The 13964-nt window shown below is 49.3% G+C and overlaps 6 protein-coding genes across 6 annotated transcripts; 2 read left to right on the plus strand and 4 right to left on the minus strand.

The window, feature by feature from the left end:
• Positions 1-183: 183 nt before the first annotated feature.
• Positions 184-2276, minus strand: QC761_407140 (uncharacterized protein). Its single transcript, XM_062878996.1, has 4 exons — positions 2032-2276; positions 1499-1978; positions 1009-1445; positions 184-958 (listed from the first exon to the last, which is right to left on the minus strand). Exons 1-4 carry the CDS (start codon positions 2123-2125, stop codon positions 443-445), a joined length of 1527 nt encoding a protein of 508 aa, XP_062732532.1. The 5' UTR covers positions 2126-2276; the 3' UTR covers positions 184-442.
• A 977-nt stretch (positions 2277-3253) lies between these two features.
• MRPL6 (54S ribosomal protein L6 mitochondrial) lies at positions 3254-5781 on the plus strand. Its single transcript, XM_062878995.1, has 3 exons — positions 3254-3664; positions 3760-3873; positions 3941-5781. The coding sequence occupies exons 1-3, from the start codon at positions 3388-3390 to the stop codon at positions 4306-4308; spliced, it is 759 nt and encodes a 252-aa protein (XP_062732533.1). The 5' UTR covers positions 3254-3387; the 3' UTR covers positions 4309-5781.
• MET22 (3'(2'),5'-bisphosphate nucleotidase) lies at positions 4477-5703 on the minus strand (the record flags this gene model as incomplete). The annotated part of the gene is made up of 1 exon (XM_062878994.1): positions 4477-5703. One exon carries the CDS (start codon positions 5701-5703, stop codon positions 4477-4479), a length of 1227 nt encoding a protein of 408 aa, XP_062732534.1.
• Positions 5782-5891: 110 nt separating the features above from the next.
• On the plus strand, positions 5892-6092 carry QC761_407110 (uncharacterized protein; the record flags this gene model as incomplete). Its single annotated transcript, XM_062878993.1, has 1 exon — positions 5892-6092. The coding sequence occupies one exon, from the start codon at positions 5892-5894 to the stop codon at positions 6090-6092; it is 201 nt and encodes a 66-aa protein (XP_062732535.1).
• A 2013-nt stretch (positions 6093-8105) lies between these two features.
• QC761_407111 (uncharacterized protein) lies at positions 8106-9859 on the minus strand. Its single transcript, XM_062878976.1, has 2 exons — positions 9530-9859; positions 8106-9465 (listed from the first exon to the last, which is right to left on the minus strand). The coding sequence occupies exons 1-2, from the start codon at positions 9718-9720 to the stop codon at positions 9012-9014; spliced, it is 645 nt and encodes a 214-aa protein (XP_062732536.1). The 5' UTR covers positions 9721-9859; the 3' UTR covers positions 8106-9011.
• Positions 9860-11692: 1833 nt separating this feature from the next.
• On the minus strand, positions 11693-13924 carry QC761_407107 (uncharacterized protein). Its single transcript, XM_062878991.1, has 2 exons — positions 13319-13924; positions 11693-13138 (listed from the first exon to the last, which is right to left on the minus strand). Exons 1-2 carry the CDS (start codon positions 13335-13337, stop codon positions 12624-12626), a joined length of 534 nt encoding a protein of 177 aa, XP_062732537.1. The 5' UTR covers positions 13338-13924; the 3' UTR covers positions 11693-12623.
• Positions 13925-13964: the final 40 nt, after the last annotated feature.

Genomic DNA, 13964 nt, shown 5'->3' on the forward strand with positions numbered 1-13964 from the left:
GACACGCATGACAAATCGACCGCTCAGGGATGATGAGCTGAGCTGACCATTCAGGGGGAAGAAGTTGACTTGGCCACTTACAAGATATCACCACTCAGCAACAAAACCCCATACACAACATCAGACGTCAAATCAAGCTGACCCGACCACTTTGATGACAGGAACTCACCCAAAATATCCTCACCCGGAAGGAGGCTGCACATAACCATTCCATATAACTCTGTATTAATGATTCATCTGCATTCATCATCATGATCGGCTGTCCTCATATCTACGTGAAAAGAAACGAACGTGTCCCATCTCCCGGCTTATATCATCAAAGCCCCCAGTCATTGTGTCCCATATCCTCCTTCCTTCGTCAAAATCATCAACCCACCGCGCCAGCTATGAGACCCAAAAATAAAAATAGAGATCATGAAACGAATCATGTGCATCATGTACATTAGAGTGAGGATGCCTCCGTTGCTGTGTCCGTGAGGTTTGTCAAATCCGTGGAATCCGTGTTGTTGGCATCGAACTTTGATGCCAACTCTAACGGCATGACATAATCTCCGAAGGCATCAACAGTGATAGAGAACTGCGTTGTCAAATCGCCATATGAGGACACCAAAAAGCCGATGGCCTCACCAAAAGCCAACAGCCCAAAGTTTCGGAGCATCGAAGGTGGCATTCCGTATGATCCCAGTACCAGCGAGGCCGAGGGACATACAAGGAACGGCCACCAGCTTTTTGTCGTTGCGGTCTTGAACATTGATTCGTTAACGGTCAAGGCGGCAGCGGCGGTTTCTTCGAGGGCATCCAAGATTTCGTTCGTAATGTTTTTTGCTTGCTTGAGCATGGATGTATGGTCCTCAACCTCGTCGGACAGCTTCTCGGTGGCGGTAAGGATGCGATCAACTCCTTGTTCAAGGGCATCCTGACGCTGGGCCAATGCAACGGCTTGTTGATTTTGGAATTGCTATTAAAGTTAGCGATCCAGTCAACGTAGCACGATGGGGGGTCCCTCACAATTTGCTGGCTCAGTGAGGCGGATGAGGCCATCGCAGTTGAGACGATGTCTATCAAGGCACCCATGCCGTCATTGACCCTTTTGGTCTGTTGGAGCGAGGTCTCATGAGCGTGGGCCGCTCGGGAGCTACCATCGAGAACATTTTTGAAGAGAAGACCCAGTAGCTTCTGAAGACCTTCCGCATTCTCGAGACTGTCCTGCATAGATTCGGTAGCCTTTCGCATCGCAAAGTCGAGATCACCCGAGAGGTAGCTCTCAAGCCTCGACAGGCCTTCTCCTAACTCATCTACCTTGGGCGCGAGTCGGTCAAGGTTCTCCATAGATTGCCGGGCACGGTTATCGAGGTCGTCCATCCGTTTCTGCAGCTCGGCTTCGACGCCGTCGGTAAGTTTGGCAATGACCTGGGTAAGACGCTGGTACAGCAAGATGTTTTGGTCTGCCAGAGGTTAGCTGCCAAAACTCTCCAAACTTTGCTCTATATCTTCTTACCCTTCTCATTATCCGCCCTTGCCGCCTCGCAGAACCTCAATGCTTTATGACGATAGCTCACCCACGTGCTCCAAGCTGCATCCGAAGCTGCCAACGCCGACAAACACAGTCCAATCTCCGAAGGCGTGACATGAAGCTGAGGTTCGCTCCGCATCGCAATTTGGGTCAAGGATGGCTCACGAAACTTGGCGCATTCGTTTGGTATCTGGAAGCTGCCCCTCTCTAGATCGCAAATCGCCAAGCTAGCCGCGTAAGAGTCGACGAAATCTCGCAGTTGCCGGCCACTGTCAGTCAGCATTGTAGCTTCATTCTTCCCATCCACCAATTCGCAGTTGTTGACGAGTAGGCGGGCTGCCACGCGATGGCATAGCGGTTCCGATTCCATCTCTTGGAGCTCGTTCAGCGCCCTTGTGTAAATGTCTGAGTATCTCGAGTCTTGCTGCGAAAGCGCAGAGCGGCGTTCATTTGTATCAACTGCTGCTATATCACTGTTGGCCCTCCGTATGGAGGCGAGTCTCCAAAAGTAAACTTACGAGCACTCGGCCTTCTCTCGGCCCTCCATCCAAATCCATCGACCCACGGTAAGAGCACCGTAAGTACGACCAGGCCGGTCTTCATTTTTAGCATGGTATCGAAAGCGTTGAGGGATGCGCGAAAGAATATCGGTTGTCAAATTGACGGAACGTGAGAAATGGCGCAGAGACTGTTACCTGCTGCGGGTTTGACGGGTGAAAGAAAAGAGGATGGTCATCAAGTGTTGGAGGTTATGGGTGAAATTCTGAATTTTAGGAGTGAAGAGTGGAAAGGGCGAGGGAGGCTGGAAATAATTTCAGGCAACCTCCTTCCTGCTCCAGTGGAAATGATGTAATGGTTGTAATCAAGTGATTATAGATAATTCAGATAAGCGGAAAGGTCCCGATTTTCCTGAGAGCAAGTAAAATTCCATTGTATCGTGGGTCAAGAGCAGAGGCTGCTTGGATGGTCTATCTATGGCAGTCTTACCCGCATTATCAGCAAGATTCTAGGGTATTCTCCAAATAATAGGGCCGTTCGCCTCACTGGTAGCCAGCTGGGTAAGAATATCAGATTGAAATCCTCTTTGTCCTCAAACCATGAAAATATATGCTCTTGTCGAAGGGCCTAGGATGGAAAACATGCCTTGCGAACATACTCCGCAATTTCTGGTCAACCCGCCTCCAGTATTATTCAAGATACCTAACATATATCATGTCAAATGATCTTATGACGGGGCCACTGGCAGTGCTCTTGTTGTTTCTCCTGTATGCGGATGCCCATGGCGTTCCAGACGGGGCTGCATCCTCCAACATTATATTATCTGATAGCAAGCGACTATTCCTAGACATATCATTATTCTTATCTCCCTTCAACTGAGAACATCCCCAAAGGACCCGATAATTTCCCCGGTGCAGCATTTGTAAGGGTTGGAGTGCCAGCACGCGATGTGAGTCCTCATCCGAGACGGGGTGAAAAGAACGCCAAGTCGACACCAAAACAATGAAATCAAGCCCGGTTTAAAGTTATCATGACCATATGACATTGGGAGAGTTCCAACGAGAAGAAACATCAACAATTTACTCGTTCTTTCATAAAAGGCTTACACTTTTGATTGCCCCTAAGGTTGACCTGTCGTTGTCTTGCTGACTCATCAACCGTACCTGCCAGTCGCCCCACCACACCACTCCAAAGCTCCCGCGGTCCGTGCTCCAATCTTTTTATCAAAAGCGATTTCCACCTCCCAGCGCCGGCAGCCAGCCCACTCCCCGACGCCGCCCCCAGCTTCCGAGCTCCGCGACACTTTGCGCGCGCATTCACTCCCTCCATCCCTCCTCCCCCTGAACCCCCACGGCGAGGTCTCCCAATCGCCCAAAATGCTCGCCTCCAACACCACCAGACGAGCACTCGCCTCGTGCTCCTCCTCCTCGACAGCCACCGCAGTCCTCCCCAGCTTCCTCGTACCAGCCCTCCAGACCAGTGCGCCCCGACGAACATTCTCCGCCACTGCGAATCGGCCGTCAAAGTTGGGGAGGAATCCAATCTCTATCCCTCCCGGAGTAGAGCTTCAAGTGGGGGATCTCTTCGTCAAGAAGGATGTGACCACCTACCTGCAAATCAAGAAGAGGAAGGTGGTCGTGAAGGGGCCATTGGGTGAGATTTACCTGGAAAAAGAATGATTGAGAGAATTGGGATTTGCAAAGTGGGAGGAGAGGGGCTGACATGTCAATGTGTGGGGGAATCAACAGGCCAACTGGAGCTCGACATCCCCTCCTTCGTCAAACTCGACCACGACGCCGAGGGCAGGAAAGCAGTCTTGACCGTGGAAGACAAGGAGCAAAAGAAGCAAATGGAGATGTGGGGTATGCTTTCCCCCCATTACCCATGCAAAAGGGAAAAGAACGCTGACTTGGGACGAAAAATCCACAGGTACAACATGGTCCTACCTCAACAACTACATCATGGGGGTATCAGAAGGCCACACTGCCGTCCTCCGCCTCGTCGGTATCGGTTACAGAGCCACAGTCGAGCCCCGCCCCGCCCTCGAAGAGTACCCCGGCCAGCAGTTCGTCTGCCTCAAGCTCGGTTTCTCCCACCCCGTCGAGATGGGCCTCCCCCTCGGCATGAAGGCCAGTGCGCCCCAACCAACCCGCGTCCTCCTCGAGGGTATCGACAAGGAGCAAATCATGTCCTTTGCCGCCAAAATCAGGAGGTGGAGAGTGCCGGAGCCGTACAAGGGGAAGGGCATTTTCATTAATGATGAAACGATCAAGCTCAAGGCAAAGAAGATCAAATAAATGATGCGCCATCAGGAGAAGAAAAGGGGCATCTGTGTACATCTAGCAGTAGTATTCACCATTGGATTCTTGGTGAGTTGTATGATCGTGTGGCCTGTATCTGTGCATAAGAACTTGTACATTTACTTCAGACGTTTTTTTTTTTTTTGCTTTTTCCCTTGCCATGCTTTATTTTACACCCAGGACCTCCTGAACGACGCTCAGGACTTGGCTGTGAACAGCCTTTGGCGCAGCAATAACACCGCTGTTGGTGGCCAACGTCCTCCCCACGCCAAAATTCAGACGGTTACCCTTGATATCGGTTACCTGGCCGCCAGCTTCCCTCACAATCAAATCACCAGCAGCGTGATCCCAGATCTTCTCCTGGTATGTCTTGGAAGTCGGCAAACGCAGGTAGATATCGCCCGCGCCTCTGGCAATAGACCCGTACTTGGCCTGCGAGTCCATTCTCACACTCTGCTTGGTAATCCCCAGCTTCTGCGCAATCTGCGCCGACTCGCTCTGGTTCGAGTGTCCCGCCTCGACGCTCTCGCAAAAGCTTGCGTTGGACATGTCGGTAAGAGGCTTCATAGAGATGCTCCTCCCCTCAGCCAGGGCACCGGCCTTGAGAGGTCTGCTCGTTGCGCCCTGTCCAATAACCGCAGAAAAAAGCACACCCCTCCCTTCGTCGTCGGTAGCATTAGCCCCGATATCGGCCGTCAAAGGCGCCGCATCGTCAACCGGCAAGTTAGGACACCCGATCGCTCCCACTTTGACATCCCCGTCCTCTAGCAGGGCAAGGCAAACGGCGTACTGCCCCCCTCTCAAAAAACCCTTGGTGCCATCAATTGGATCAATAGTCCAGACCCTCCCTACTTTTCCACCTTTGCTGTTTCCTTGGTCGATGATATCAAGCATTGCATCCGCATCCTTGATCCCGCCTCCCAAAAGCCCTTCAGCAGCGACGTCATCCAAGCTGGTAGTGCGGACAAGCTCCCAGATTTGATCGCGGAGGGGAGGGTTGGCGCGGAGCTCGGTGGCCTCTTCCTCGGCGACGATTTCGTCGTGGGGGAAGTTGTGCTTGAGGGCGGAGATGATCAGGGCTTGGGCGCCGAAGTCGCCGATGGTGACGGGGGAGGCGTCGTCTTTGGAGACGGTTCCTTTGGAGGTCTCGTGGAAGACGCGTTTGGTGAGGATGGAGGCGCGTTGGACGGCTAGCTGGGCGATTTCGAGCTCGCGGGAGTAGAGGGACGTCATTTTGGTGAGGTTTGGGGTGGTGGATTGGGAGCGGAGGTGGGAGAGGATGAGGGTGAGGCGGGGGGTTATGGAGGGGATGAAGGCCGCCAGGATGAGGATTAGGAGAGAGGTGAGTAACAAGAGAGGAAGACGGGGTTTATGAGAGGGATCACGAGGCATTAAACAGAGTGAAGGCTCAGAGAAGTTTGCCCACGCTCTTGGTGATCGCGTTAGGTAAGATGGGTGGGTGGTGGGAGCTTGGAGGTGAGCACGCTTTCAGTGGGTAGGTTGCCCCGCATTATGTTGATATTGACGTCGTTCCTGAGCTGTTACCCCACACTTTGGCTGCAAAGTTGGGATCTAAACCTATGAGAGAGCCTGAAATAAGTGAAGCTAATGAGTTTCAAGGGGATTGGGATTTTGGACCCCTTTCTTATCCTGAAATTTTCGACTGCAGGCATCCCAGCGTCTTTTCACAGGAGCTCCCCGATGACGGAAGACCCTTGACCCACTCAACTCCTGAGGGCCCAAGCTCCTCTGACCGGAAGGAGAAGGGGGTTACATTCTGACGCTCTTTTGGATGCCTATATCGACTCAATCACTTTGGAAAATGTATGTATCAGCTTCAAGGGCAGGCATGTGTCTTTGTGAGGTTTCTCATGTGCTAGGCCAGCGTCATCTAAACCCTAACCCTGATTTCTACTCACCCCCTTTTTACCCCTATTTCGCCCCCGTTATTTTCCTTTTATCTTTAATAATCATCTCCCTATTTCCCACCATCGCTATTCCCATTCCTCGAGATTGCTTCTGGTACCTCCATCTCACAACACCCCAAATCCACATCCATCTCGACATACCCTCCGTCAACATCCATCTCAACCCTCGGGGCAGGTCGTCCATCGATTTCCTGCGGTGGCAGACTTATTGACCTGCTGCCCATCTCTGTTGTGCCATTATGCTGTATCTCTATCTCTTCAATCCTTTTCTGTTGCTGGGAGTTCCTCTGAGACTTTCTATGCGGACGGTGCCGCCGCCGGTAGAAATAGAGAGCCAGAGCAATAAGAACAAGAAAGAAGAGCGAAGAGAGGATTCCGCCTACGACCAGTGTTGGGGTTGGATCTAGGGTGGCTGGAGGGAGGTTGTCGCTGGGCGAGGAGGCTTGTGTGGATGTCGTTATTTCAGTGCTGGTGAGCGAGGCAGATGAAGTGTTGCTAATTGCCGGGAATGTGAGACTGGAGGTCTTTGAGGGTGTTTGGGAGTCAACATCTATTGTCGACTTTGTGGTGGACTTGGTATCGGTCTCTGGCAATGACGATGATGAGAATGACGAAGACGTCTGGGGTTTATTCGAAGAGGTAGAAGCTCTATCTGTGGACAAAGACGTTTGGGTTGGCCGAGGAATGAAGGTGATTGTGCTAGGCTTCGACTCTGCCGAAGCTGGGAGGTTTTCTTTCTGTGTAGATGTATCAGGCGCTGGAGGAGAGTTGGATGCCGGTGGGGTTCCGTTGTAGTAGGCCAGGTACCTCCCGAACACCGCGTCCAGCTGTTCATTGGCTCTCTGGTTTGTCGTCGAGGACACATTCTTTACAGTCTGAATATGTGGTTTGGAATGCTGACCCCGTCTCACAGAGTTCTTGGGACTGGCCCACTCTCAGTGCTTCGATGCGGGCGTTTTCTGCTTTCCTGTCAGCACACTGGGAGCAGTCAAGATGGAATTACCATACCACAGCCTGGGTAACATATATCCGGGACGCTGGCTAGATCCTGCCTTCTCTCAACGTTAAGCATCATTCTATATTTCTTGCCGATCACCAGCTAACAGAAATAGCAATGAGACAAAGTCTTCTGAATAAAAGCTGGACAGCGCTGATAATCACTTTACAATAGTTTAGGTAACCATATTCTTTTCAAAAAGGGGTGCTCGAGCCGAAAGCTGTCCAAATCTCGTAGGCTAACTGTTGATGTTAGGTCGGCGCGAGAATGGCCTTGTGTGGCGTCGATCAGGCAATGGGGCCAAAGTGACCATACCCAGATGGCGAATTCACACTCCAATCTCATTTGACTTACACTGTAGCCTGTTTGCTGCTAGCTTGATATATGTACTTCTCGTCTCGGGATACTTCTTAAGTGCCGTAGTCTTTTCATGGCATTTCTGAAGCCAGCCGAAAACAGCACTCATTTGGGTATTGTCAACAATCATACCTACCTCATTAAAGTTCCGCTGCGCCCGTCCAGGAAGGCGCCAGAATATTGGATCGTTACCTAATAGTAACAACTGCGAAGACTTAAGCTGTTCTAAGCAACTCACTTTAGATTCACTATCACTCGGCTTGCCGTCAGCTAGACCCTCTAAAAACGCCATTCAACACGCAAACATATACTGTCTTTATCCGAAAATTTCTCCAAGAGCTTAGATACGCTTTTTTGTTCATGTAATACTATGCAGAGAAAGATTAAAAAACTCCACCAAGCATTGCATGCCCAGAAATGTTATGTAATAATTATCCTACACGGATAGTAACAGTTTCCTAACGAATCCATTTACTTCAAATATATATCATGCTTCTGTATCTAAGGGCAGGTAATCAGATAGCATCTATTGAGCCTAGATAAGGTAGTGAAGCACTTAGTATATCACTGACATTAACGCTCACTCTTTGCTGTCTATTGTAAGCTCAGGACGCTTCATAGGATATCAGAACAAAGTTCAGCCAAACCGTAGGTTAGTAAGCTATCTATGGAGGAGAAGAAGAAAAAGACACATTATACCTGATACTCCGAAGAATCCCTAGCGAATATCTGAATACAATAGCGTTCGATTGTAGCTGAAGGCGTTTATTGAAATCATCAAGATCCACCGTAAACCGCTGGTCTCCTTTTTGATGATAACCCGAAGGACAGGAAATTCCGAAGGCTTCATGAGGAATTCCTTGAAAGCTCTCAAGAAAGCCTGGGGCTGAGTTTTTATCTGAACAGATTTAATCCAATGAGATAAGTAATCATGGATCTAGTGCACGGGTGGTACAACTGTTTCCAGAATACCTAGGTGTGTTGTTGCTGTTGAAGGTGCCTAAGTAAGGTAGGTAGGTGGTGTCCAGCCCTCCGAGAAGTAAAATGTTGTCTAATAGAGAATGTAATGAAAAGACAAAGCAAATTTAATGAAGATGAAAAGCGGAAATAACTAGTGTGAACCAATCAAATACTGAGGCAAGGCTATTTTCTCCGCCTGACCTTCCCCTACGTAAGAGGTCTGGCAAGAGCCAACAGTCCACTCGGCGTCAATTGTCGAGTACTGTAGCTAAGGAAATAAGAAAAATCCCGTTTCATATAGGTGAAAGAGCAATGTAAAACAGAAAGCCAGAGAAACCATAGGAGAACCAGTCACAGACAATATTCCAAAATGAAATACCTCCATGTATTCCAAACCCTTAACCTTCAAGAAAGCCCCCCCAGAAGTTGGGCCGTGGCATCAAGCCAGCTCTTTAGCCCTAGTCAAACCACTCCGGGCATACTGTTTCTTTGCCAGTTTTCTCATCAATATGGACGAACCTCTGGCGGTCAACGTCCCATTTCCAGTAGCCATCCTTGACTGCGGAAGCATCTGCAGTGCCGTTGGTGTCGGTGCAGGTAGAGTCAACGTATTCGGGTTCAGGGTCTACCAGACTCTCGTCATGATGTTGAGTGTCGTTGCTCCTGATCTGAGGGGGCTGATCGGGAGACTGGTGAGACTGTGAAGACACACAGCTTGTCTTTTCGACATCAAGCTGTGCGTCAATGGGCTCTTTGTGATTACCGGTGGTTCGGCTGATTACGAAGAGTTGGATCCCGGCGATGCTTGAGAAGCATGCGTCTGGGGTAGCGATGAGGGTGAGAATGACGACTTCGGGTGTCGTAACGTTGGAGATAGGTAAACCGAGAACAAGAGAAAGGCAGAGCTTCGTGCTGCTCGACACGCACTGTTAGCTTCATTGAGTGGTTTATGCTAATTATGGTTGCGAAAACTTACTATGACTTGACCGTGTTCAAACAACTATGCCGAAACTTTGAGTGAAGATGTCCGTTGTCGAAGTATTTGGTGTGTTTGTACAGTTGGCGGTCCTCGCAGTCGCTGAAATCGCGATGGTCAGGAGATTTTTTACCGCCAGGACCATTGCGACAATACCACAAGTAGGGGCGCGGACGAGAGCGACAAGGCATAGTTGCCAGATGAGGTCAGGTTTAGGTTAGGTGTGAGTACTGCCAACTTATAGACTCGAAGTAGTAGAGGTTTGAGAGGTTCTAGAAATTGTTGGTAGTGTTGGTGGCCGTGGGAATCTGTAACGGAGATCAAATAAAGTTCTAGGGGAAAGATACAGCTCTAATTCTGGTTTCTTTGGACTTAGCTGACTCAATAGGGAATTGTAAATTCTGTGTCGCAGCTTCGTCCTAGTGCTTGGCACAACTGTTGAAGTTTGTAGGCTTTTTGACCGGGCACCCTCCACTTTCCATGGAGGCTTTGCCCGATTCAAGTAACTTAAAATCACTGGAAGTGTAATCAAGTACTGATTGGTTGCAACTGGACATTCCGAATTGCAGCAGGTCTCGTTAGAAAGAGGCCTGCACGCCTCACTCAGGCCTTGAAGCGATATAAGGTAAGAGAAGAGCAATTCGGCCTTCAATCAGTACCTTGTCTTTTTTCTCATCACTAGCAACCATGAACCCTTACTCGTGGCCTCTGACCTCGGCCTCGGGCCAGGAAACTTGGCATGGAGCTCAAAATGGTATACCTTTGCCAGCACATGGTGTCCTCCTCATCATCGCCGGAAATCCCCAATCTGTCCGCATAATTGCGTACATCGACGAGAACATCGAGTTTTCCGTCACCAAAACTAGCGTCGCCCAGCGATTAGGAACGATTGTACACCCAGTTCCTCAGCAATACAGCATCATGATTCCGCGGGTTGGTCTTGTTACGCCGGAAAGAATGGGTGACCATCACATGTGACATTCCGGAGATCGGGGTTGAAAGGAAGACCGTCAATGTGCAAATGGCAGAATGGAATGATCCTTTGGTTCACATGTTCATTGGCTGCCGTTTCCTCAGCCAACTGCTCACTGTGAGCCCAGGAGCCACCAACTACCGCACCCCGCCATGTTCGCAATCTCATGTGGCTGCTCCATCTGCAGCTGCTGAACAGCCGGCACCACAGCTGTTTCTCAATGGAGCCGCAGCCGTTGAAAGTCCCGGATCTGTGATAGTTCAACATGGCAACAACACGCCACCCATGGGATTCGTCACCAGCTTCCTTGGAGCTTCCTCCACCCACCAACTTCAAGTCCTGAATTCGCATTCTCCCTTTTCCATTACGCACAGCACTGCCGACTTTAATAGCTCTTCTAGCTGGGCCCCGATTTCAGCTCCAAGCAACATATTCTCCCTCAACACGTTCCCCACCTCATCAGTAACCAGCGGTGAGCCGGCAAACTATGGCCTTAAAGACAACAACACAACTGCTTTAACCCAGAACGGAGGCGATGCGACATCCTTTCACTTCGATGCTAATTACGACTGCGATGCTGATCACGATTACGATGCTGATTACGACTACGATATGCTCAACGCTCAGGCTCAAGCTGAGGACGAGCTATTCGACGGACAAGACGAGGACTGGACATTCTGAGGTCTGGTGCGAGACTCGGCACAATGTAGTAACTGACTACTATGAGCCGAGAAAAGTAGGTAAGTGACTAGCGCCGGGATTTTCTGTTTGCCTCTTTCCTTTAAACAAATCGAGAGAAAAGAGTGGGACTTGTTTGGTATCTCGTTGAGAACCATACAATCTTTTCTGGGAAACCATGTTGGCCTAAGGGTAACTATGTGCCATCGGGAAGTGCATATTGATGGAGTTCCCAAACCGGCGGGGACTTTTACAACGATACCTCAGTCATGATGTCTATGTAATTATTTTACTCGAGTATATGTAGACTTTAGATAAGGTACCTATTGGCTGCAGGACCTTGTGAGTCCATCTCATGCTGAATCGAGAATTACCTTCAGTCTGAGCAACGTTATATGTCTGTGCGCGGCAAAACATATGACAGTACAGAAGGTACGGCGAATATGGGGCGTATAGCATTTCGCTCACAAACGCGCCAGGTCTCCAGGTTTGAAGCGCAAAAGGACCCCACTGCTTCATAGGTATCTATTGCACTTAGAATGAGCCAGTAAATCTAACACGGTACCATTTGCTGCAATAACCCGATAAAAAAGCGCCAAACTCTAGGCACCTAGTAGAAATGCTATGACTGTTTCTTGTATATGTTACACTGTCAGAAGCTCGTCAAGAATCGGCCCCCCTGTCTTCAAAGCTTGAGCCCCTCTCGACCTGGAAAACTGACAAGAGGAAAATAATGCACCGCAACGACTGACAGATCTCTCGTATCAAAATGCTTTTTCTGGCAGTATTTAGCCTGATCAAACTATAGACTGTGTGCCTTCTTCCAAAGCATCAACTGTTACTCTAATGAATCATGATTGGATGCTGCCAGGGGGTGGTGGAACACATGGTCCATGCCTTCGTCGTTTGCGTTGCTCGGACTACCAGCGCAGGGCTCCACTTCTCAGGGGGTTCCTTTTTGAAGATAGACAGTCAAAATTCTTATTATGCAGCGAATCAGGACGACTGAGTGCTTCCATTGAGGATTGCTGAGCCTATCAGATAGTCAGTTTAAGAATGCGGTGTAATGAGTTGTTAGGTGGCTTGCCTGTTGCGTTACAGTGTCTGCCAATTGCTTTGAGGGTGTGTTTACATTAGAGTTTTCGTTGGTATACGGTAGTTGTGGTGCAATTACTGTAGTCTTGTGTTGCTTAAACTTTGATACGTGCACCACGGTGTTGGTGGTAACAGGTATGCGAGAGGTTGAAGGACAGTGAAGTGTTATGCGGTCAAGAATGGAGGCTTTGCAAGAGTCGGGATGCTATAGCACTGTAACTTCATTTATCAGCTGTATCTATGTGTCTAAGAACTTGTTGGTACCACCTTGTGTACTATTCGCGTAGTTATGATTGTTGTCCTGTGGTGGGTGATGTTCAAGAGGGCCGAGTGTGGTTTCTCAAAGGTTTAATCGAACCAAGTCGGGCAGACAATTTCTCTTCCATTCTTCTCTTTGTGAAAGAACCTCTGGCGCTGCTCATCCCATGTCCAGAACTCATCTTTTGTTGGCATATTGGTTGCTAGCTCCTCACTAACTGTGTTCCCGGCATCGGTGCGCTGGTCCAAGTGGTCCTCAGGGGCAAAAGTCTGCAAGGTGTCCGCTGTTGTAATATTGCATTGTTTGTCGAGATCCTTGGCAAGTGATGTAAATGCGGCCTCGGCTGCGGTATGTCCATCTACATCTCTCAGTGTAGCTGTGATGGTGTTCATCTGGTCCGTGGCAGATCTTGACCTGATGCTATCGGTTGATCCGGGGTCTGAAAAAGCCAAAAGCAGTTTCGAAGGGTCGACCAAGTCCTCCCATGTTGTTCGGGAGATGGAATGGTTTGTTTGTTCGCTGGATCCGGCGTTGCAATTACCGCAGCGGTCCCAGGCCAGCAGTTCCTTTAGTGCATTGTTGTGGTCCAACTGTATTCCAGAGCCTGTGAGCAGAGGTTAACCAGGAGAAGTGCAATGAGTTACATTGTAGAATGAAATCATCCTACAGCAATTGGGAGCATCATGCCGAAGCTTTGTCGAGTTGTACTGCGATAAATCACCACCACCATATCCAGAAAGAGTTTCGACATGAAAAGAGCGAGAAGAGCGCTGTAGGTTCATACCTCCCAAGGAACAGAACATCCTAACCTTCTAGATAGAGGAAAAGGAGCTACCAGGTGTATCTGATAAACGAACGGAAGCTGGTGAGGTAGTTGAAGAGGTTGTATTGTTGACTTGAGACTAGCTTGACCTCAACGAAATGACTGTCGTGCAAAGAAAAAGAGAGCTAATGCCACGAGTTCTTCGAGGACGTAGCACCTTTATACATAGAAATCATGGAATATTTTCAAAAAGCTCGATCGCTTTTTTTGCCCTAAATCAGCATACAAAAGGGGGTGGTGCGTGTTTCGGTGAGGTGAACGCCTATTTCTGAGTAATGTTAAGAATCCTGCTAGAAATTACAAAGAACAGGTCACTGATGGCATGCAAATAAGTCATAGAACCAGCATAAGCGACCGACTCCGGCGCCATTGTTCCGGACAAGAAAACTGTGTTCTTCTGATTAGCGGGGAGGAACAGACCTGATCGACAACTGCTTCCAACCACCCCCCAAGAGGGTAAGGAGGTCCAGGCTGTGGCTCAAACAGACATCAGTTGTCTGCCCGTCAAGAAAGCCTTCCTGTATGCCGTGGCATAAAAAGCGGATATGTTCGCCCTACATAGAAATTGGAAAAGCAGAAAGGTTGAATCCAGGCGGTGGATAGACCT

This window comes from Podospora bellae-mahoneyi, chromosome 4, assembly GCF_035222275.1.
Source record: "Podospora bellae-mahoneyi strain CBS 112042 chromosome 4, whole genome shotgun sequence".
In the NCBI taxonomy this organism is placed as follows: domain Eukaryota; kingdom Fungi; phylum Ascomycota; class Sordariomycetes; order Sordariales; family Podosporaceae; genus Podospora; species Podospora bellae-mahoneyi.

Coding starts and splice junctions, on each gene's coding strand:
- QC761_407140 (XM_062878996.1), bottom strand. CDS start 2,125: ATGCTAAAAATGAAGACCGGCCTGGTCGTACTTACGGTGCTCTTACCG. Junction 1,446..1,498: donor AAGGGCGGATAATGAGAAGG/GTAAGAAGATAT, acceptor AACCTCTGGCAG/ACCAAAACATCTTGCTGTAC. Junction 959..1,008: donor CCTCACTGAGCCAGCAAATT/GTGAGGGACCCC, acceptor TAACTTTAATAG/CAATTCCAAAATCAACAAGC.
- QC761_407111 (XM_062878976.1), bottom strand. CDS start 9,720: ATGCCTTGTCGCTCTCGTCCGCGCCCCTACTTGTGGTATTGTCGCAAT. Junction 9,466..9,529: donor TTGAACACGGTCAAGTCATA/GTAAGTTTTCGC, acceptor CGTGTCGAGCAG/CACGAAGCTCTGCCTTTCTC.
- MRPL6 (XM_062878995.1), top strand. CDS start 3,388: ATGCTCGCCTCCAACACCACCAGACGAGCACTCGCCTCGTGCTCCTCC. Junction 3,665..3,759: donor GGTCGTGAAGGGGCCATTGG/GTGAGATTTACC, acceptor GGGAATCAACAG/GCCAACTGGAGCTCGACATC. Junction 3,874..3,940: donor GAAGCAAATGGAGATGTGGG/GTATGCTTTCCC, acceptor AAAAATCCACAG/GTACAACATGGTCCTACCTC.